The sequence below is a fragment of the Anas platyrhynchos genome, chromosome 3, assembly GCF_047663525.1.
Source record: "Anas platyrhynchos isolate ZD024472 breed Pekin duck chromosome 3, IASCAAS_PekinDuck_T2T, whole genome shotgun sequence".
In the NCBI taxonomy this organism is placed as follows: domain Eukaryota; kingdom Metazoa; phylum Chordata; class Aves; order Anseriformes; family Anatidae; genus Anas; species Anas platyrhynchos.
The window spans coordinates 24,491,651-24,514,310 of record NC_092589.1 but is presented as its reverse complement, the minus strand read 5'-3'; the positions used below and the strand labels follow the sequence as shown (position 1 = coordinate 24,514,310).

The 22,660-nt window shown below is 40.5% G+C and overlaps 1 protein-coding gene across 4 annotated transcripts in view; it reads right to left on the bottom strand.

The window, feature by feature from the left end:
* DISP1 (dispatched RND transporter family member 1) overlaps window positions 1-21,825 on the bottom strand; it is an 87,601-nt gene extending 65,776 nt beyond the window's left edge. For 2 of the 4 annotated variants that reach the window (XM_027453082.3, XM_027453081.3), the window contains exons 1-2: window positions 21,691-21,824; window positions 8,401-8,544 (exon numbers count right to left, since the gene is read on the bottom strand). Coding sequence is in view for 1 of the 4 variants with exons in the window: in XM_027453077.3 (XP_027308878.3) it covers window positions 21,691-21,806 (116 nt within the window). In the remaining 3 variants the exon portion in view is untranslated. The other 2 variants (XM_027453077.3, XM_027453085.3) reach the window with 2 other exon arrangements.
* Window positions 21,826-22,660: the final 835 nt, after the last annotated feature.

The window sequence follows — 22,660 nt, the reverse complement described above, 5'->3', positions numbered from 1 at the left end:
TACAAGCCAAAAGGTCTGGCTCCATCTCAAGAGATCTAGACAGAAGGCAATATTCCGTTTGTAGGATGGAATACACAGAAAATATACCCGTCTTCTACAACAGGAAGTCTTTGATGGATGACCAAATAGGTCACGTCTCCAATATGTATCAACAAGATTCAGGGAGGTGTTTATTTGGCTTTTTTGTTTGTTTTTAACACATTTCAGTCGTATTTCGTTCGATGAGCTTCAGACAAAGTATGCTATACTCTGCAGATTTCCAAACTTCAAACATATGCTAGCATCATGTACACCACAAAAAAAGAGAATGCTGCCTGTTCAATCGGATATCTCTTCCTGCACTTAAGTACAGATGGAAGCAAAGCAGCTGCTGCCACTAATATCACAGAGCTGAAACACATTTGAGAAACTCTGCTCTGTTCTCTAGGCTGGGTATTCTCTTACAGACTTCAGCAAAGCCAGGCAAGGTAGAAAGTAAACGCAAGTAGTGACACGTTTTGTTGCCCCCCCAACTTTAAGAAGTTAAGATTTATGCAATTACCACTTTGTCCCATAATTGTTAAATAATGCATTATAAGTGCACGTTTTGTTTTACAGCACACAAAAAGTATGTTCCATGCAAGGAACCAATGAACAATGTAATTTGCCAACCAGGTCACTAAAAGAGTAGTTGAAAAGAGTCCTGTCTGCAGCAGTGGCTAATATTGAAAGAACAAGGAGGTGGAAGGATGAGGTAATGGAAATAGGGAAAGCAGTTTATCACTCCTCTCTCTCCCCCTTCCCTTGTAGAGGGACTTTAATCTGAGCACACAGGAACAGTAGAAGACTATGTTCCTACTCATGACCTTTCCTTGAAAAAGTGCAGTACAAAGTGTCAAGAAGCAACAGAAAAGTTGGGGGGTGGGTGGGATGAAGAAGTCTGGCATTCCAACACTCCCACTCCCAGTTTAAAACTAGGAGGCAGACCAATTGCTATTTCACAGTCTGATGATTTGCTCTACTTTCCACGAACCAAGAATGTTTCAGAAGATTAAGCTTAATCTCTGTTTAATGTCTCAGGTTAATCATGTTAAGGAATTGTTTCTGGAATCCAATGTCATCAATGGCAGCAGTGGACCTCTTAAAGTGAACGTTCAGTAAGAAACGGAAAACTAAGAAACTCCTCGCTTCAGAAGACAAGCCAGAAGTCTTTTTTCCTTGAGGATTTGAGACAGGTTAGCTTTGCATGTTTTATACATGCACATGTACATTCAGAGAAGTTACAAATCAGGACACAGATCACATACTTCTCTCCAACATCTATCAATAATGAGAAACCATTAGCAATTGTACCAAAGCATACTTATTTATGGATTATAAAAAGTATAGCTTGCTCGCATTGATTATAAAAAGTATTGCAGCTCATGAAGTAAAGAAACTACAATATCATACACAGTTGGATAGACAGCCATAGGCATTTCCTTTTTTGTGACTGAAATACAGGAATGATTGTGCTGAATCAACCCACAAGATAATGGATTTCCTCAATCCTCAGCAATGAGGAAATAGATTATTCTTCAGAGAAAAGCATACAACTGCCACAGGATGGACAGTTTCCCTATGGGAAATTGTTTCTCCATCCTTTTTACGTTATTTGAGCCATCAGCACCTAACTATGATGAAGGTTTATTTTTGACTGTTTGAGAAAAGTTCCACATTTGGAGTCCATGACTTACTTGCATTTAAGTCCCCGATATGGCAGGGGCCCTACTTCTGCAACATCAACTTTGCAGCCATACAGCCAAGTTTTCTGATATCCAAATAAATCACACCACTTATAATCCCATACTTCCAAAAACTGCAATTTCTGCATTATAAAGCAAGTGCATTTGTAGAAATAGTTGGTGTAAGTAAAGAGGAGACATCATTAAGGGGATAACACTTCAATAACAGTCCTGAAATACTGCCCTCCTACATTTCCAAGCAAAACATGCCATTCTGAAGCTCCACATTGCTGTGGGCATCTAGTCTATAGAGGAAGAACTCGCTTCATAGAACTGCAGAATTAAGAAGTTGAGGGACCCCTGGCTGAATATCCAGCAGAACCACACCAGCAGGGCCAACTCAAGGAGGCTGCTCAGAGCCAACACGTGACAGGGCAGTGCCATCTCCTAGAGTGAAGACTACACGACCTCTGAGCAACCTATTCCAGCGTTCATTCACATGCACAGTAATAACATTTTTTCTCTTTCATTGAAATGGAATTTCCTGTATTTCAATCTGTGCTTGTTGCCTCTTGTCCTTTCACTGGGCTGGGATGAAAGCAGCAGGAGAGCCACAAACGGAACTGCTACGCATCCAGGCAATGAAGCAAATGGGGAAAAAGAAAACAAATCCATGAGTCATGTATGTTAATTTGCTTTCAAGGGCAAGATCAATGTTTAAATTAAGCACTGGTGCAACCTTAAAGGCACACCCTGCCCTGTTACAGAACCTCATGGGCCACAGCTCCCACTGAACTTCCATCCCATCCACCAAGGGAAAAGGATATTCACTGAGTTTTCACCTCTGCAGGAGGATGCACTATATTTAAAATTTGTATTTGTTTTGCTTTGAAACTAAGTCATTACCTGATCAGATATGGCAATAATTAAAAGCAAGGTAAAGAAAAGAATCAGTAGCCCTAAAAGGTAACACTTTATTTACATAATTGCCTTTTAAATCTACTTCAACCAACTTCTCCACACTCAGTTCTTTAGATACTGAAATGTCTCATTTGAACAGCTCTTAGAGATGCAATATTGTGCTGTAAAAAGCAACCACTACCTGAGACCTCTTCATCGTTAACTGATTTTTCAGGTCCTTCAACTCAAAGCAAAGTTCTTGGTGTTGCAACTTCATTTTCCCAATCTTTGCTTCTATTCTGACAATCAGCAAGCTTCTTCCAAGTCACAGAATTTCCATCTAACCTCCATCCCAACCCTCCCTAGTAAAACCACACTTTTGCCTTCTGATTAAGATACTTCCTTAGAAGACAAGAAAAAAAGAAACAAATTATAAGACACTGAAGATACAGAAAATTTACTGTGAAAAGAAATGGAACTTGCCATGACAAGAAGTAGACAAGAACAAGCGCAAGAAGAAGCTACTCAAAGTGGGGAATTTCAGTACTCATTGTCTCAAAGAGTTAAAGCTCACACATTGATGAGATCGCATGTTATATTCCCACGTTGTATCATTTCCCCCTCAGTTGCCTGCATCTCCTGTGTTTGTATACATGGCCTTTGTTTTCTTCCCTTACCTCACAATCCTATGGGCAGTTAGATAAAGCCACCAAGATACACTCAGCATGTGGAAATCACAAAGCAGGAGAAAGAGTTCAACACCTTATTACAGCCAGATGTCATTGCTCTTAGTGGAGCTCCATGCTCAAGTGTCAACAGGAAATATTGCTCCCAGTTGCAGCCGAACAGTGGAGAGAAATCTAACAGAAGCAAAGCAAGTTGTTTGCTAAAAGCAACAGAACATCCAAAAAATCTGTATATGGCACCTTGATACCTTTGAAATCAATCAGCTTTTAGAATTCACTGCTACACAATAACAAACATGGATTACAGCGAGATTTAGTGCACTACAAATTTTTATGATTCACAAGAACGTTTACCTGCTCATACTGTTAATGCCAACAGAGACTACCAGAGGAGAGAGAATCTGATGTGTAATATGTTAAGCTTTTCATGTCTCTGGCTCAACTCCTAACAAGTAACTTCACCCTCTCTAAAGTGATAAGATTCCTCGTGATAAGATTCCAACCTCATTCCTGCTCCACCAGTCCTAGCGGCTTCTGCCCCCGAACTGAGTTGCTTCTATTGGCAGAGATCACAGAAGATTTTGCCCTTCACATGCACATCCTAGGTTAGGTTTCTTCCTGGTTGGCAAACTTGAACTGAATCAAAGGTGGATCTGACGCATCCCAGAGCTGGTTCAGAGACGAGGCTGTCCCACATTGACTTTGCTGCAAGGTACTGCTTTGCCCTCAGAACAGTAAGAGAGTTTAACTGCTTGCTGAAACATCTGTCTTAACAGTCTTTGAACAGGACATTTTAAAGTTCTAAGTCCTCCATTTATTATAAAGGGTGCCTGGATGACTAGCACTGACTGCGTACTTAACCTTTCAAACAGCTAGATTTATCCAGGATGAACGCAGTCCCAAGTCATTAGGACAAAACTGCCCCTGCAAACAGATTCCCCCAGGCACCCAGCACAGAACCTCCTGCAACAGCCAGATGGAACAAGCTGAACTCAACACAGCCATTTCTATACCCATTAAGTGCCTCTGTTGAGGACCTATCTTATTTTCTCTCACTACTGGTCCTCAGACATCCATATACTTTGTTCTTCCTAAACTTGCTCTTTCTTCAGCTTTTCAACTTTGCACTCTTCCAATTCATTTTGCTCCTCTGTGCTTTCAAGAGTGTTATTCCTCCTAAACATACTTGACATTTCAACAGGCCTTTCTAAAATCAGAATTTCCATTCTGCCTACCTACCACTATTAATGCTCACTCCTCTGCTAACTCCACTCAAACTACCAGAACAGTAGAACAACGAAGTGAATAAAGTGGCATAGTGAAGGGGAACACCTCTCCCCTTTATTAATAAACCTCTTCATATCGTAGGGTAGATTTCATGTCTCTTTTCATGCTAGTACCAGCATCTAGTCCATATTTATTTTTACTACCCAGATTATGGTGCTGCCAAAACAGTAATAAGTACCAACTCACTCTTCTCAAGAAATTAACTTCTAAATTTCATCTCTTAGAAATACTAATTCTTCAAAATCCTCTAATGACTATTAGAATGGGAGAAGCTATGAAAAATGAAATCTGGCTAAAGCAGTTTCGAAGTACCACATCATATACAACTTCCTTGCATTTCATAATCACAACATTAAATTTTTTTTCTCGCTCTGAATTATGAAAAACTACCTAATCCTTTGGTATTCAAATTATTCTCATATGCTGAACAACATACACCTAGTACTACCAAAACCAGAGTAGTGCTACTACATCTACCACATTTGCCCAGGCAAAGCATCTCCAGTTTAGCCTCAGTAGATAACCTGAGCACAAGATCATAACAGAGGTCAAGATTTTTATTACTATGTGGCCTAGCTAAATAACTGAAATAAATATGCATACGCTACTGGTTTTATAAACCTGTAGCTAATGTTACTAAATACACGTGTATTTGCATCTGTTCCATTGTTTCCATGCACAGAATGTGAAGGTGGAAGTACACAATGTTTTTAGTGCTGCACATACAAGAAACAGGCCATGCATTTAATTTAATTTCAGAATTGTGGCTATTCCTTACAAGCTTTAACAGAGCGGCTAATTCAGCTACAGCATCCCAATAGTAAAGCCACAAGACAAATATGCATCCCAGAGACAGAATATGGAAGAAAGGAAAGACCATACTGACTACCAGACCCTTGCCAGAAGAGCAGAAACTCTGCATTATTTCACATTTGTAAAGATCTTTAATTCAGGCATTCATGACTTCCATGATGCGTTTCCAACAGTCTGCTCTAAAACAGAGGGCCACTTTACTACTGTGTGAAGTTTGTTGTAAAATGCTATACTTCTGTTCAAAGCTTACTAGAACTTACACTGGCTTTGTAAGGATTCTGTATACTGTATGTACACAATATACTGTATATACATTGCATTTCTAATACTGTAAGTTGAAACAGAACAGGAAACAAAATAATAGTTGCAGGAGAGCCTACAGTAAGCTGATTTAAGTTCAGCTTGGCTATACCCATTCTACGTAAAAATATTAAAAGGTGAATATATAAAAATCAAGTATTAACATAGTTGCAAAATCAGGAAGAAAATCCCAACTTTCAGCCCCTCTCAAATCACTGCTTATGATAGGTGGATTTCTGTCAGCAAACTTAGTTATGGCTAAATCATTTCACTAAGGTCACATTGTGTAGATGAACCCATCAGAATCTGCATCTGTTCAGACAACTCAGTAATTCTACCCAATTAATTTTTGTTGTTGCCACCAGAAGTGCTATTTACCCTAGCTATCAATTTCTCATGGTCTACGTGAAGTCAGCTGGTCTTATTCTAATTGCTACTTAACCCCAAGTAACACAGAAGAAAAAAATCCACAAGCAACAAAACCTGAGATTACTCCAGCAAACACCACGACTGGCGCCCTGTGCCAACCATGGGGATCTCATTCCGAACTGATGAAGCAGTTCCTGGATGCCAGTGACTGACTCCTGAAACACTGGGGGTTATCAACAACCCCAACAGATTTTCATAGGATATTATATCAACAGATTAACACAGAACAATCAGTTTTACAATGCTTTCAATCACCTCCAGCTTCTCCCATGAATAGAAAACTACAGATTAATATTTCACTTGTCAAAGTCCAAGTCTGTATGCTAATTTTTTAATCAGACTATTGCCATCCAGTCCCAAGACCTACTCAAATATTCTTCCCAAAAGTATTTTTGACAGAACTCAAGCCTCTTACAAGATCTAACTTCCCTTAAAATCAGGGAATCCCATTTTGTATATTTAAGATACTAAAAACCCATCCAAAAAGCACACAAGCTCATTTTTTATTAAGTATTAAAGCTTAGATTTATATATCTATTCCAAAGAACTGAGACACCCTTTTTTTTTAAAAAAAAAAAACAAAAAAACAAAAAGCAGCAACCTGTATTAATTATAGTACAAATAGCGTCACTGCCTCCTTTTAGTAAATAGTTTCATTTCACCAGGGCAAGTTCTACTGTAGCTATTTCTCCCCTCTCCAAGTTTTCCTGTTCCATAACACTATGGAAATTCAACCTCTTGCTGTGAAAGGGCTTTGACAAACTGGCATGTGGCCAACTTGCAACTGATACTACAGTTTAAATACCTTCCCAGCAAAGTTGCACAAACTTCAAAATACTCTGGGATCAGTCATTAAAATGTTTTTGTTTCAGTTACAACGCTAATGAAAACCAAATGTCTAAATTTATTTTAGCTAGCTTAACGGTCTAGGGACTTGGCTCAAGAGAATCAATCCTCATTTACCCAACTGAATAGATTAGTCACAACATCGTACAGTGATACGGATAATACTTTTAGAAGATTTAATTATAAAGTGTTTCAGCCACAGATTTAATTAAGGAGACCCAATTAATTGTCTCAATTTGATTCTTCTCTAAAAAGTCTTCAATTACAGTGCATCTCAAACTGGGCATTTTAGCAGCAGGTTTACAAGGTTCCATTTGCAAACAGATTCAAGACCCAACACTAATGCTACACTACAGCATAAGCTCTTGCCAACTGCATGGATTTATCTGTCCAAATAGTGTACACGATAACAGATTCTGCCTGAAATTTAAGCTTTCCTAAAGTTGCCTGTAAAACTCAATGCAGTGAAGTCTTTTGCTAAGCGTATCTGTATGTTGTAGACATGACACATTGAACAAACGGGAATATTCTGGGTGGGAAATGCAGAACGCAAAACAAAATGCTTTGTACAAACCTTTCACCTCCGAGTCATGACATTCTGCTGCTGGTTTAATCTCTACCCTCTATAGTTAGGCCAACAAGTTACGTTGTTTTAATACAGGCTTCACAATTGATAACAAACTGATGCTTTGGCAACCTTTCCCCCGCAAATTCACTTTAGAATACTTTGTACAAAATTCTGTCCAAAGCAAACAATATCAAAGCTCTGTTAGAACCAAACCAACACATGCTGACAAGTATTTTTCAAAAGGCCTGAAAATGCAGAAAAAAACATCAACGACAACACTATTGACCATCATCAGCATCTCAAGATATTTACATGTGCCACTGATTTACCACTCAAACCATTCAACCACACAATTAATGACAACAGCTAAAGAGCCCAAAGCATCTGGGAAAAAAAATAAAAGTTTAACTGCAAGGTTGAATTGAGGAACAATAGTCTCTTGCTAAATATGAGGCATTACAATGCATCCTTAGAAGGAACACCCACCTCCCGGCGCCCTACCCCAGCTTCCAGAAGGCTGTCACACCCTCTCTCCACAGACAGGAAACTTGGAACTGAAGTTTTAATCCTAGCCTATTCTTTGGGACCAACTTCTCAAAAACCAATGTACTGAACAGCTATCCACATTCATCCATTTCTGTAGCAAAATAATTGCATCAAAAGCAGATTACTGAGCATCAACAATATTGAAGAATGAAGTCTCAAATTTGCAATACTAACACTGAATTTTATGCCTCATAGAAAAAGCCTATTTTTCACATGAGAAATTTGTGAACACAATGTAAGAAGGGAAAAAATGGTAACAATTAAGTCTTCCCCAGTGAAGCAAAACTCAATAGTTTCCATAGATTTGTCATTCTCCTTTTACCTCTTTTATCTCCCTCAGTAGTTGGTTTAAAGTGTCGTATCACTTGAGCTGCCCAACGGTGGTAATACAGAGAGAAGTCCAGTTTAAGAACACGGTGGCTGCTCAACTTCCTTCATATCGACACCGTCACAGGAGCTGTCACCCCTTTGCAATAAGAAATGAACACTGAGTTAGCATTTCATATTTTTTACTTGACTGTGCATCTGAGGCTTCTCACCAGACATTAAAGGAAATCTGAAAGCATTTCATAGGCTTTGCTCCATGAACATTCATAATCACAGAATCACAGAACTGTAGGGTTTGGAAGGGATCTCAAGAGATCATCAGGTCCAACCCTCTGCCAAAGCAGGTTCCTTAGAGCAGGCTGCCCAGGTAGGCATCCAGATGGGCCTTGAATATCTCCAGAGAAGGAGACTCCACAACCTCCCTGGGCAGCCTGTCCCAGTGCTCCGTCACCCTCACCAGGAAGAAGTTCTTTTGCATGTTGGTGCAGAACTTCTGTGCTCCATTTCGTGGCCATTGCCCCTTGTCTTGTCCCCATAAACCACTGAAAAGAGGTTGGCCAAAACCCACATCTCCCACACTAAAGGTATTTGTAAACATCAGTAAGATCCCCTCTCAGTCTTCTCTTCTCAAGGCTGAAAAGGATCCTGATGGCTGGTAGCATTGGCTTTGGAAGCTAGCCAGCTGTTGGGTCTGGCCAAGAGGACTGATGCAAAATGAGGTAATCCAACAGATGTACATAGCTCTTGGGGTTTTCTTCCCCTGTCACTAGCCCAAGTGGCTTTTCTCACCATAGCACTATTTCCAAGTATCAAAGACAGACACATAGGATGATCCAAAAAAAAAAAAAAAAGACAAAAGACACTTATCTAGAAATACACTTGGAGAAGAGGCTTGAAATTGAACAGCCAGAGAAGCAGACCAACCCAAGAGCATTTGGTCACTGATGATTAGCAGCAGATAGTTGGTATTGCTGAGCTACAGCTTAGTATCATGAAATAAGCATGGACTGCACAAAGCAAAAATCTCCTATTTTAAAACATCTTGCTGAATTGAATGAATTTGAATGAAAATGCAAAGCCGGGAAGCTGCATTTCTCAGTAATTCCAATAATTAGTACCTTCATTTAATTCTATACGTGTAATACGGGCTCTTCCAATTCATATTCACTGTCTTCCCAAAGAAGTAGAGCTTTGTCCAAGAAAACTGGACTACATTTTGCCTCGCTGCTCTGTGAAATAAAGCTTTCCCCACGCACTGGATATTTGGCTAAGAGAAGAACTGCACTAGGTGTGGGAAGCAACTGGTATCCAGCACTGTGCTACGCTTGTGACACGAGATCATGTCCAAGCTTATCCCGGTAAATAAACTTTCCTTTGCCTACAAAGAGGGATGGGACAAAGCCATCCCAACAGTGGAGTTCCAGAACAATATGTTTATCTTGACATGCACACAGGGCTCAATTTTACCAAGAAAACTGCAGTTAATTATTTGCCTCATTAACACAGTCAGCTATCTTTTATGGGGCTGCTTCTTTAATATGTTTTTCTTCCTTATTCTTCTTTCACTTTTCACATGACATTCACCTTTTCACTCTTTTCCACTATGTTGCCTCTTGACTTTCGGCTTCTCTTCCAGCTTCTTCTGACAAGGAAACTAACCATGTGTCCTGTAGGAGTTGTTAGCCTTGTCCTTAAGGACTGTACAGCTTAGAATAAGACATTAGCAGTATTTAGTCTACTTGTATCTTCACTATAACAAAGATGAGGTTTATTTCCTTCAGCTTTCAAACATATCTCCCTACGTCTCTTCCAGTGTGACCTGGGAGATGAGCAAGTTACTATTTGGCTCCTTTGTTAAACACGCACTTTTCCTGGTGGGTACGTAATAGCAGGGTCTGGCAGGCTGTGCAGGTAGTTTGCATGGGCTTGAAAGTCAGCACACCAGTCTCTGAATCAAGATCTGAGTGCTTGCATGAACACATTCGTCTTTGTCATACTTATTTTGGAAGAGGAGAAAAGTAAAGTGAGAGTTAAGAAGAAGCTAAGCAGATGGTTTAAAAGGCAAAGAATAGACCTGAAAAGTACTTTGAGTGTTGTGTTATGCAAGAAGGCTCTCCCAGGCATTTAATCTACGTATGCAGCAGATTTATGGTTCAATTCTTGTTATGCCAGCTGTTAGCCAGGCAGAAGTCGCCACCCCCTTTTCCCAGATCACAGGAAGACTTAGACCTTTCCTTGCTTCATGAAGATGCATAAAACCCAGCAGGTTTTGCAGTGGCAATGCTCCATTCCTTAGTTCTTGGGCTCTGCACATACGTTGTCTACCTATTTAAATACTAATTGACGTGCCTCCAAAGTACCACAGGGCACACAACTTTGCTTATTTTACTGCAGAGCAAAGAACCAACCTAGACACACACCTGGACAACGAAAAAGCTAGTACAAAATGAAGATACACACGTGGACATCTCTGCATTAACTCATTCCAGAGTGAACTTAATCTATTTTTCAAGTAGACAGAACTTACGTTCACCATCCAGTTAACTCCCAGTGAGAACGGCATCATTCAAACGCAGAACACTAATTTGAGAACAGCTAGCACGAACCTTCTCCCCTTCATTCCTCTGTAAACAAACATTAAGATCCTGACATATCCATGGCAACCTGTGCTGTGGAAACCAGACTTCAACATAACCTTTTAAAAAATGATGCCAGTTCTTTCACACACAATACGCTGAAGGAATTATAAACCCCGTAGGGTGACACTGTAATAATAAATTTGAATGCAAATGTCAGCGGAGACCTAACTTAAAACCCACACCTGCAGAAAGAAGCCCACAGGGATTTCAGTCTGATGCTACCAGTTTTAGAAAGCTATTTCGTTGCCCTAAAGACCCTCCACACCCCCTCATTCTTCAACACTACTGGTTTGTCTAAGTAGCATTAAGTCATACCAGCACGTCCCCAAGTCTCTTAAGAAAGTTCAAATTAAAAAAAACAACATAGGAAGTTCTTGTTTTGTTTTTGTTTGTTTTTTGCTACAAGCGGCATCAGTTCATACAGATACAACCAAAGAAGGCTAGGCAATATAATAGAACTGGGATTCCAATAAGACTTCCGTAAGCTTTCTGTACCCTTATAAATCTTGAACAAAATCAAGCCACTAACATACAGCTGAACTCTTTGAGAAAGGAGCTATCTTTAGCAGTAGTGGGGAAGAACAGAGCAAAAGAAGAAAACAGGCAGCATTTTCCATATACAAAGATTAGGGGAAATATGAACAGTAACTCTACTGTGATGGATATTTTTAAGCTACTAGAATTTTAACTAGTTCTTCTTTAACCCAAAAACACCATAACAGACGAATTCAAACAACTTAAGAATCCAAGAATGAAAAAACCTTTGAGCTTACATACTAGCTTTTAATGCAAAGAGATATAGAGATATATATCTGAAGAATTTTCATACCTGTAGCTACAGAGAAAAATTAATCCTTAGAGCACTACATTCTTCGCGTGGAAAGCAGGGCCAGGAATTAAACATGCCCTTCAGCAAATCATAATTCAATGCCGTATCTAAGATGAAGATGCCGATGCTGACAGCTCTGTCTCCTATGCCCCAATTCCTGGTGCCAGGCTGCACTGCCCCTTATTCGTGCACCGTAATTGCTAATTCTAAGAAGCACATGCAAGATAAAGGCTGGCATCTGCTAATGAGGGAATGTTTTTGTTTTATATCTCGATTTTAACTGAGTAATGCAGTCTGAAATCTGAGTTTGGGATCAAACTTACCATGGGGTTTGATGAGTAATTTCTGCCTTATCCTCAAAATTCTGTATGAAGTTGAAGACATTTTTCTGGAAGTCTGTAGCCACAGGTACACGCACTCAGCATATCAATTTGATATTTACAGTCATGAAGTGGAATTAAGCCAGAAGATACATAAACGTATTTTCCCCATTATGCAATATTACTTTCTTTGAAGGGTAGGGAGTAGAAATGAGGGAGTACAGATGTGCTATTTTGATAGCAAGACGCATTAGCACAAAATAAGAAAATGATTAATACAGACCCAGTGCTATTAACCGCTTGGATACCTTTTTAATTTGTATGGCCCAGCTTTCTAGAAACTAGCCAGGATTTTCTAGGGCTATAAAATAAAGGTTGGAAAGAAGTTCAATAAATCAGCTAATCCATGCTCTCAAAATGGGATTAGAAAAGCATGGTCTAGACATAGTTAATCCATGCCTTGAAAGGCACTTTACAAATGGAAATAACATAGCCTCCCGTACCAATCTGTTCCAATGATTCACTTTTTTTCTAGTATCCATTTACACATCTTTGTTGCAGTTTAAACCCATTACTGATGGTTCAAATCTTCACAATGACTATAGTGAATACTTTTTTTTTTTTTTAATATCTCAGTTGAACACAACTTTTCCCTATAGGCTCCTGTTATAGAAAAGAAACTGTTCTAATTTTTTTAAAACAAAAAATATTTTTCAAGACTACTTCTAGAGCATAGAAGCAAGTAAAGAGAACAAACTAGCTTTTTCTGAGGTAAAATGCCTAAACTCCGAGTGAAGAACTGTCACATCATTTATAGTTACCCTGCTTACGTATTACAGTATACCTGGCTTTACTTGAAACATTTATGGTCACGGAATCACATCCAGTTTAATTGCAATATTCCCCAGACCCTTTGCACAGAACTCATTCTTCCGCTGTCTAGTTGTATGGAGATCATCAATAAGGACAAGATTCAAGGTTCTCTGTTTAATCTGAAAGGCATATTCCTCCCCAGACTACTTTTCAAGCTTCTTCAAATCATTATGAACCCAAAATGTTTTCCAATACATAGGCAGAGACCCCCAGCTTGGTATCATCTGCTGCTAAAGTGAAAAGTTAAGGCTTTGTAGCTTAAGTCAAAATTAGTGACAGAACCCTGCAGAGGCCGTTCAGTCTAGACAACCTTCTGGTCTGACATTGATCTATGGAACTATTGAAAGTTTTCCACCAACTTCACAGTACTTAGAGAAACACCTCCCTGCTTTTTCATGTAGGTAATATCATTAGAATAGCCTCATTAAACTAAAAACACATTAGTTTCTCCCAAAGCTACAAAATTTGATAGCATATTAGGGAAGGAGATTTGACTGCCTGACTATTTGGTTTTGAGAAAAATCCACATTTATATTCATTTACCACCTTTGTACTCCCCCCCCCCAAAAAAAAAAAAAAAAACTTATAAAATAGTTAATATTTATTTCAGTGTTTTCACAAATAGTCTCCCATTCCCTGGCAGTTCTTGGCCATCTCCTTCGATGCAGGTACTTTTTCTTTTTTTTTTTTTTTTTTCTTTTTTTCTTTATCCTACCCCTCTGGAAGGAATTCCACCTGTCTATATGGAAACTAATACGTCTCTGCAGCCAAGAGCCACATGAAGCAAAATAACCTTGGCTGAATTTCTCCCCCTTTTCAGATAAGCACTTTTGTAAGTGTTTTTCATTATTTTCCTTATGCGAGGAAATTTCATACTTCTGTTTCTGGAGGAAGGTATAATTGCAGTTTACCCCAGCAAGCTTATAGCAGGCCACTTCCTTATTACTCGTGCCATGAAATAAACTGTTCTAGAGGTACACTGCCTCGTGCCCTTGAACTGCAGTACACTGAAGATGACGTCCTGGGTACCAAATACGGCGAACAGATAGAGACAGCCCATAGAAGAACACTTCCTGAAGACACAGCACACGAGTGTAAATAGCTTAGTTTGAGGTGTTGTACAGAATAATGCCTTTGTATCATGTATCTCTATAATTTAACCACATTGACCTTTTAATCTTGATTTTAAAATTAACTTGTCTTTACCTCTGTGTCAGAGCTATGACCTCAGCCAACATGTGCTCTTAATCAAGTTTGTAGTGAAAAATCTGTACTTCCATTACAGCATGAAAACATGATAAATGTATTTTTTTGGATGAAAGAAATAGTTCACCCAAGCTAACCTTTTCCAAAAAGGTTGCAAACAAATCATTTCTTCAAATACTTGCAGCACTCAGCTGTGCTATTAGTTGTCTGCTTCCTAATTTAACAGTAAACATCCAGCACCATCTTATATTCAAGTTATCAATAGCTCAGTGTGGTAAACTGGGAAAACAAAGCCTTATGTTAGACAGAAGTGATCTAAGTGGTCACTAAGTAGTTTACGAACACTAAATGACATGGTTTTGCCTCTTGTTCTGGTTAAGCCGCCCTGATCACTCTTGTGTACATCTGACCACGTGTAGAGTTCATTCAACTTGTGAGCCATAAAGATAACCAAAGCAGGTAATTTTTTGCCATCTTAGCAAGTTGTGTGGTCTTCAGCCATGAGCCTCTCAGCATTAAGAATCTGCAAAGAAGGAAGCAAGACCACACTTCTGGGATGCGTGCTCTTGCAGAAGTTTCTGATTTGTACTTCCCAACAAGCGCTGTCATCACAACCCAGAGCACTACCCGCAGTAAGAGCGCAGCTGTTGCACGTGGCAGCCGTATCTACAACTACCTGACTTTCAAATTATAGATAAGAGACCCAGCAAGCTAGTCTACACAAGTCTTAAGTTCACTGAAATACAAGATAGCAGTGAGAAAGAAGAACTTATGCAATGGCACAAAGTGGCTGAATCGGTTCCACCACCCAACCTGTCCTGCCCCCTCTAATAAACACAGGTGCTGCCTTTTGCCCATGTTTTATCACACTAAAGAGGCAATTGCCAGAGACTATCCAGCAGCAGCTCATACATAAATGAATACTTCTTATTAAGAACTACCAACATAAATATTTACTTTGTTCAGTCTTTTTGCTTACTATTATTTGTTTTCTACTCTGCCCTGGTCATTCTGATTAGTTAGAGCTGTAACAACGCAGAAAGTCTGTAACAAAAATACAAATACATACTCCCAGGGAAGGCAAAGGAGATAACACAGAATATTCTCTTAACAGCATTCACAAAAAAAGCTTGCTTTAAGCCTTGAAGCACAAAGTGGCATATTCGCTTTGGGCTCTCATTCAGACCCACTATTTCCAGTTTGCTACATTTCAACTCAGAAGCTCTGACACTAAGGTAGTGACTGCCTATCGCTTCTCTCAGAGGGAGGGCAATACTGAAAGGTAAGGTAGGCAAGCTGAAGCTCAATTTTTGGCAGGCCTCAAAAATAGGAAGAAGCCTCAGTATCTCATAATCCCACTATTACAGCGTCAAGTTATGTTCTTCACAGATTTAGCAGCCTAAGTTTGGAACACAGCAAGGAACTTGGAACAATATATTCAAATAGCCTTTGGGTGTTAGAGGAAAAGATGCCAATTCAATAAAAAAAATGTTTGACGCAAGCAAACAGAAGCTGGCCTCTCCTGTGTAGATAAAGAGAAAAGTTCATTTATTTCTGAAAGTCAATAATCTCTGTATGCATACATTATCAGTAAAGCTGCGACAGAAGGTAGAGCTTCTGCAAAGTAAGAGATTTTGAAAAGCTAAGGAGGACCAAGTCCCCACAACCATCCACCTTCTTTACACTTCGGTAATGAAAACCTGTTTCCAAAAAACTGTTTTAAAACCCCTCTGTTTCACCATAAAGCACTTGGGTTTGTACAGCTTAGCATTGAAGGCAGTAACAAACAGCCACGTGACCCTCTTGTGGAAAGGCCACAGGAAAAAAAAATCTGTCTGGAGTTTGTGTTGGCTAGGCAAATCAATATACTTAGTCATAACTCGGCAGCACTACTTACAAAGCGAGTAATTGTTTTCCCACTGATGCCATCTCCACCACTTTCAGACAGAGAACAAGTTGCCAAAGTCCTGCGTTCACAGGGATCTTAAACTGGCTTTGCCTCCCAGCAGATTAAGCAGAGAAAGACAGCTCACTGATGCAGCCGGTCAGCAGTAGTCCTGGGAAGAGAGTTACAGGGCCTGGCTGACCACTACACTGCCTTCTTCACCAGCCTTTATGTATAAACACCACCCAATGATATATTTGCTAATACTATACTGTTTCCCTTGATGCAAATCCTCCTCCCCCCACCCCCCCCCCCTCCACCCCCTATAAATTCTCACTGTCAAAAACTTACATGACAACTAATTCAGGTCTACAAAACTTGTATTTTTAGGGCCTCAGACTTCACTTTTACAAAAGTGACTTCTAACCTACGTTAATAATTCTACTTTTAATTGCTTTTAATTCTAGTATGTTTTTATAAGGGTATCAGCATGACATACAGTTCACATGATTTAACTTCAAAGAGTTCAGATTAAGTTACTGAATTCTTGCAATACCTGCTGGAGGTTTTTTTATGGTATTAAAAGAAACTATCGACAATAAGTGAGAACACATGTTTCAGACTAGGGTAAAGTCTATTCCAAGAAGAAAAACTCCCTTCAGCTTTAAATAATTGTTTAAAACAGCATACATATTAAAATATTTTAACTTACGTATTCAAATTATGTGACACAGCACTATGAAGTTTTCTAAGCTCAAAACATCGTAACCACAAGAATCTTTAATTACTCTTAGTTCTCAAAATCGCCCTCCTTCCTTCCACCCAAAGGTAACGCACTTCGCCAAGTTCTCATTCAACTCCAAAAACTGTTGCCCAATGTGGGTGTTTCGATATTAACTATTTTTACCTTCAGAAATGGCTCCCATCAGCCACACTGCTGAGCAAAGTAACTACTTTCAGACAATAGAAATGTGAAAAAAATCTTAAGGCTTTTGGGCTCACTTTAAGTCTTCACTACCTTCAGAGTGAACTTATCTTCATTTCCATCTGTAGGCATCAAGCACCCGCAATATCTTACAGTTAACAGCAATGTGTGTAACTCAGAAGAGCACAGATGAGGCCCCACAAAAAAATGCTTCAGTTCCAGCACTCCCTGCAGCACAACTGAAATCTGAGCTGCACCATTCCACTCACATTCCAGGTAGAATAGATTTTATGTTTACAAAATACATCTTCTCTAATCTCCCTACTGATGCTCCATCCTGTATATAAATATTTAATCGCAGACAGGCACTTCACAAAAGGCAGCTTGAACACATAACAGTGGAAAATGCATCGTCCCTAAGTTAAAAATGTAGAAAAGTGTGTATGCTACACATACAGTTTAACGCGGCACTGGTTCAGATGCCTTAAAGAGATATGCATGGAAAGAATCAATTTCTTACATTAGTCATTATTTCCAAAATATTTTTAAAGAACACTAATTGATTAAACACGTACAAGTCAGAAGATGATCATATTGTACTTGAGCATTCAAACCTGAAGTCATGCTCATCAATTCTCTTCAAATGCTCAGGAAAAGAGTAAACACAACAATTTTGAAAAGCAAGCAACAAGCACAGTGTTAGTTGTAGGAATAAGACTTACTGCCTTGGAGATTCACTCCTTGCTACAGCTCCAACAGGCACGCTTTATGCTTTCATAAGGATGGCAGCAGCACAGAGACGTATCAGGAAGTCTAAAACAGAAGACTGTTTACAGCCCTTGACCAACCTTAGTCACATAAAGGTAAAAGATAAGAATCTCTGGCCCTCTAAAGCTTTAATTCTGTAACAATGCAGAAATAACAGCAGTTCAATTCCTGAACGCCGAGGCTCTGCACAAGAAGGCACTATTGCCTAGAATGCAGGCTTCATCTTGGAACATAAACGTTTTCAGATGACAAGGAATACATTTCCTCCTATTAAAGCTAGAACCAGCTCATTACCATTTATCTGCATGTCAAGATCATTATCAAGGGGAGACTACAGAAGAATAAAACACAGTATCCATCTGCTAATAGTTATGGCTTAATTCAGTCATTTTTATTAATTTGTGCTACAAAGCACAAGAATTATGTCGTGCCAGAGACAGCACAAAAATGGTTTTATCATGCTGCGTTTGCCTGTTTCTACAAAAACAAGTTGGTGCTATAGATTAAGATACACAGCAAGACCTTTCTTCAGAGGCTTGAAAACAGAAGGCTGACATGATTTCCAGACGTAGGCTGAGTCCACCAGTCTACCAGATTGCAAGTTTTTCCACCTTTACCAAAGAAAGACGTGGAGGGAGGAATGAGAAGAGGGGGCAGAAAGCATTTCATTCTCAGCTTTTGGAAGCTGAGCACACTGCAGCCACCACTCCAGGCTCTGCACCACCAAGGACACCCTGCTCCAGGGGTACCCATGCAGTTCCTCTCACCCTGGGCCACACGGTGTGTGCTGTCTCTATGCCACAAGGCCCCCAGATCCACACCTGGTGCTGTGTTTCCCCTCACAGCACCAGGCTCTGCATGCCCCTGCTGTCACTTCCACCACCATTCCCAAGACCGGGCATCTTACAGGCACCAATTCTGGTGCCTTCCCCTTCTTTCAGATCTATTTCTACCTAATTTCAACTTTCCTGCCAATTGGCTTCTCCCTGTGTCTCTCCTCAATGCCATCTTCCCTCCCCACAGACCTTTATTCTTGTGACGATGATTCTGTGATTTGTGTTAATACTGCACACTAGAGAATCTCCCACAGAGAAAGTTAAGCCACATAGATAGCAGAGGATACCCTACAAAAAACACATAAAACACACCTTTTACTATTATAAAGTTTCTTAACACATAGCTCATGCTTTCCTAACCAGGGCATCTTCTCTGTCACTCCAGTTTTCACCAAGTCAGATGGATCATGCTCTTTGACACCCAGAACATTTCTCAAAAGCTCTTGATTTGTCAAATCCAGTGTTTCAAAAGTTACTTGATAGATAAACGCACACCTCTGACTACTGCAATACCCAAAATAAAAATTCAGATGGAAATTTGCTGTTCTACCAACATCAAGACCAACAGCAGCATTGGTGTATTAAACCTTATTAAAAAGGGATCCCCTTAGAAAGGTAAGTTACTGTAACAGAGCTTTCATTTTTACAGTACAGCTAAAAAGTATTTTGTTTATAACAAAACATCAATCCACCAGTAGCTATTTTTATTAAAAATCTCTTCATCAAGCACGCAGGAGTTGAAAGTTTTTGCTATTTTAGCATTATGGTCTCACCGAGCATATAATTTAGAGGCTACAGTCTACTCTCACACCAAGCAGTTAAAGCAACCTGCTTTTTCAGGGCAGGAGAAAAATCCCTCTTTTTTTTCTTAAATCAAGAAGAGAATTTTCACACCTTCCAAGAGTGTTTAATTTTTGTTGCACTTCACACCAAGGCACAGCTGACTTTGTAAAAGCTGCTCACAGGAAGCCACACTAAACTCAGAAATACCATATGGTCACTGAACAAGAAAATAGCCATGGTTACCAAACCAAATTAATTCCATTGATCACTTTGAAGAGAGATAGCAGCATGCTTGCTAATTATCTGAGGTGCTTATTATGTATTTCAAAGTTTGAAGGTAATTCTACACTTCTATCAAAGCTAATAAATCAGTCATCTCTGTTAAAGGCTTAGAGGAAAAGTAAAGCTTACTGCTCAAATCTATGGCTAACATATGAGAAACATTACTATGAAAGCCATTCAAAAAGCCTCCTCATGGGAAAGGGTAACATTATGAGAACTAAGTGTTTTCACATGTTCTTTTTACCTTTGTTCTTTTATAGTCTTATTTTTCACCTCTTCTATGGCAAGATTTTTTTGGAGGCTACTAAGCTGAATTCCATCTCTTTCTCCTCAGGGCCCTTTGGGACTGCTCTCCCCCTATCAACATCTTTTGTTCCTGCTACAGTAATGCTCTGATCAGTCAAAGACAGCTTCACAGGGCTTTTTCCAACAAAATGAGGAATCGGTAACAGTAGCAGATTCAGAAGGAAGAGGTAAGGGAAAAAGAAAAGTCAGTTAAAGGAAAATATAACTACTTTCTCAGCAACGCTTTAAAATGAAGAACAAGCAAGCTTTCTCCTGAAGTCACGTCTCATCGACTAATTAGCCAGAAAAGGCAAAGTCACTGGTGTACCCACAGGAAAGCCCAAACCAGCACGGCGCTCCTCCAGGCTCCATGCAGGTGAACAGCCACTGGTGGTTTATCAAATTATAACCCAGAAACAGCCTTAAGTCTGCTCTAGTGAGTTTCAAAGGCAGATTTAAAAAAAAAAAAAAGAAAAGAAAAAGCCAATGGCCGCATTTTATTTCCTACCTACACACAATAGCCCCAAAAGGAAAAAAAGCTTCCTGATTTATGCTGTAGTCTCTCAGATCCTAATGTGGCCTTCCATATTTTGCACTACAGTATCCGGCCTTAATTCCAACATCCACCTGCTTTTAACTGATGCGACACATTTAAGCTTTTAGCCCCAAAATAACAGTATTCTCAAATTAGGCCATTATATTACCACAGGATGTTACTGTGAAGCAGGATATCTTCCTGTACGATTCAGGTTTGCCTTTTATTTAACGATTTCTAGAATAGCCAATACAGCAACCATGGCATACGTTTTCCCCCCTAAATAGAATGCTTGGGGCAAAGGCTGCCGTGTTGGGTAAGCTGCCAGTTAAAGATAATTACTAAAGCATCAAGTTTCTTTTTGTTGGTGGTGGTTGAACTTATTAGTTTGTATCCCAGTTCAGGTGTACCTTCAGCAATCAGCACAGCAGCCTCTCAATACGAGCTGCAGCTGCTGGAAAAGTGAAGTAACAAGTTATATTTATTGTATGTTTTCCTTTGAGTAAACGTTTATAAACATTGTTTGTTACAGACAGCAATTTAGTTACCGCAAACTTAAACAGGCACAGCAACAGCCTATAAATGCTGATATTTTAAGTATTTAAGCTTTCCCAATACACATTTTCCCCCTGCAAAGGGGAGTTATCCCCTCGGCTGTCTCCCACAGTTGCTTCTGGCTCCCATCCCTTGGGCCGGTTAAGGATCTTCTCTCAAGCAAATCCAAAAGTCCCAACTTTTTTCTTGCCCCCTTCTCCTCCAGCTCTACCAGCCGGCACATTTAACACCAAGCCCGTTGGTGCTCTGGATGCAGCAGGACCCTCAGCGCCCCGTTGCCGTTCCCCAGGTCTGTAACAACGGCAGCTCTTTTGTTCGCCTGTCACAGTCCCACAGCTGCTCAACAGGCTACCGGGAGTCCTGACCGGACAGTCCTCGGTCACTTAAAACACAAACACGCCTCAAGTAACTACAGCTGGCTCCTCACCCCGCTCCTGAAGAGAATCGGCTCTACCGGCTGCCTGAGGGGGCCGGCGGAGCTGACGCGGCCATTACCGGCACGGCCCCGGGGGGCTCCCCTCCTCACCCTCCGCGCTACGGGGAGAGGGCGGCGGCAGCGCCTACCTGCGGGCTGCCCGCGGCGGGGTCCCCGAGGCGGCCGCGGCCGCCCCGCCCGAGCCCGGTGTGGCGGCAGGAAGCGAGCGGGCTCCGCGGCGTCTCGGCCGTGGCGCAGTTACCATGGGACGGACGGAAGGCACCGCCAGCGGGGCGGGCGCGGGGCGGGGGGACGGAGAAGGGGCCGCGGGCGGAGCCATGTTGAGCGCGGCGCCTAGCGGCCGCCATCTTGAGTGCGGCGCAGAGCTGGTGTCCTCGGCCGGTTGGGGTTCGCGGCGACCCAAGGAAATAAAAATAAAAATAATATAAATAAAAATAGGCCGCGAGTCTATCAGTTCATGGGCTGCCCTCAAGGACTTACCCAAAACCTATAAAAATGAAGGAACGTGGTTCAGACACGAGTTTTCCTGTCAGAGTAGAAGTGTAAAGCCCCAAATAGGAACAGTGTGCTGCAAGGTGCGCGCAAATGGGTGTTTTTTAATGTTCTCCCCAGAAAGGGTGTTTCAGTGTGATATAATATTCACAGTTTTAAGCAGAGATCTAAACAGATGGAAAGTCATACCGGAGGTTAAAAGAATGCTTTTTCAGTAAGACAATTACCACGAGGAAAATAATGCAATTTTACCATCTGAAAACACGGGATCTTCCTGAGGAATTTCAAGTAAAGAAATGAGATCAAGTCACCCAGACTGGGGTTGGTCTCAGAGGAACCTTCACACCATGGCGATATAGGGAACATGCCAAAGATGTCGGGAAGAGCAGGAATATAAAAGCTGTGATGAGGACCCTTGGTTAGCTTGGGCAAACCTTGGCCATGGCTCCAACAGCCAAATCCACAACCACAGGGCTGTTTCCTTCCAGATATAACTCATCTTCACAAATCCCTTCTCAGCCCACCACAGCTGGCCTGCAGTATCACACTAGGTACTCTTTCAGAAACAACAACAACAACAAAATATCAAGAAAACAAAACAAGCAA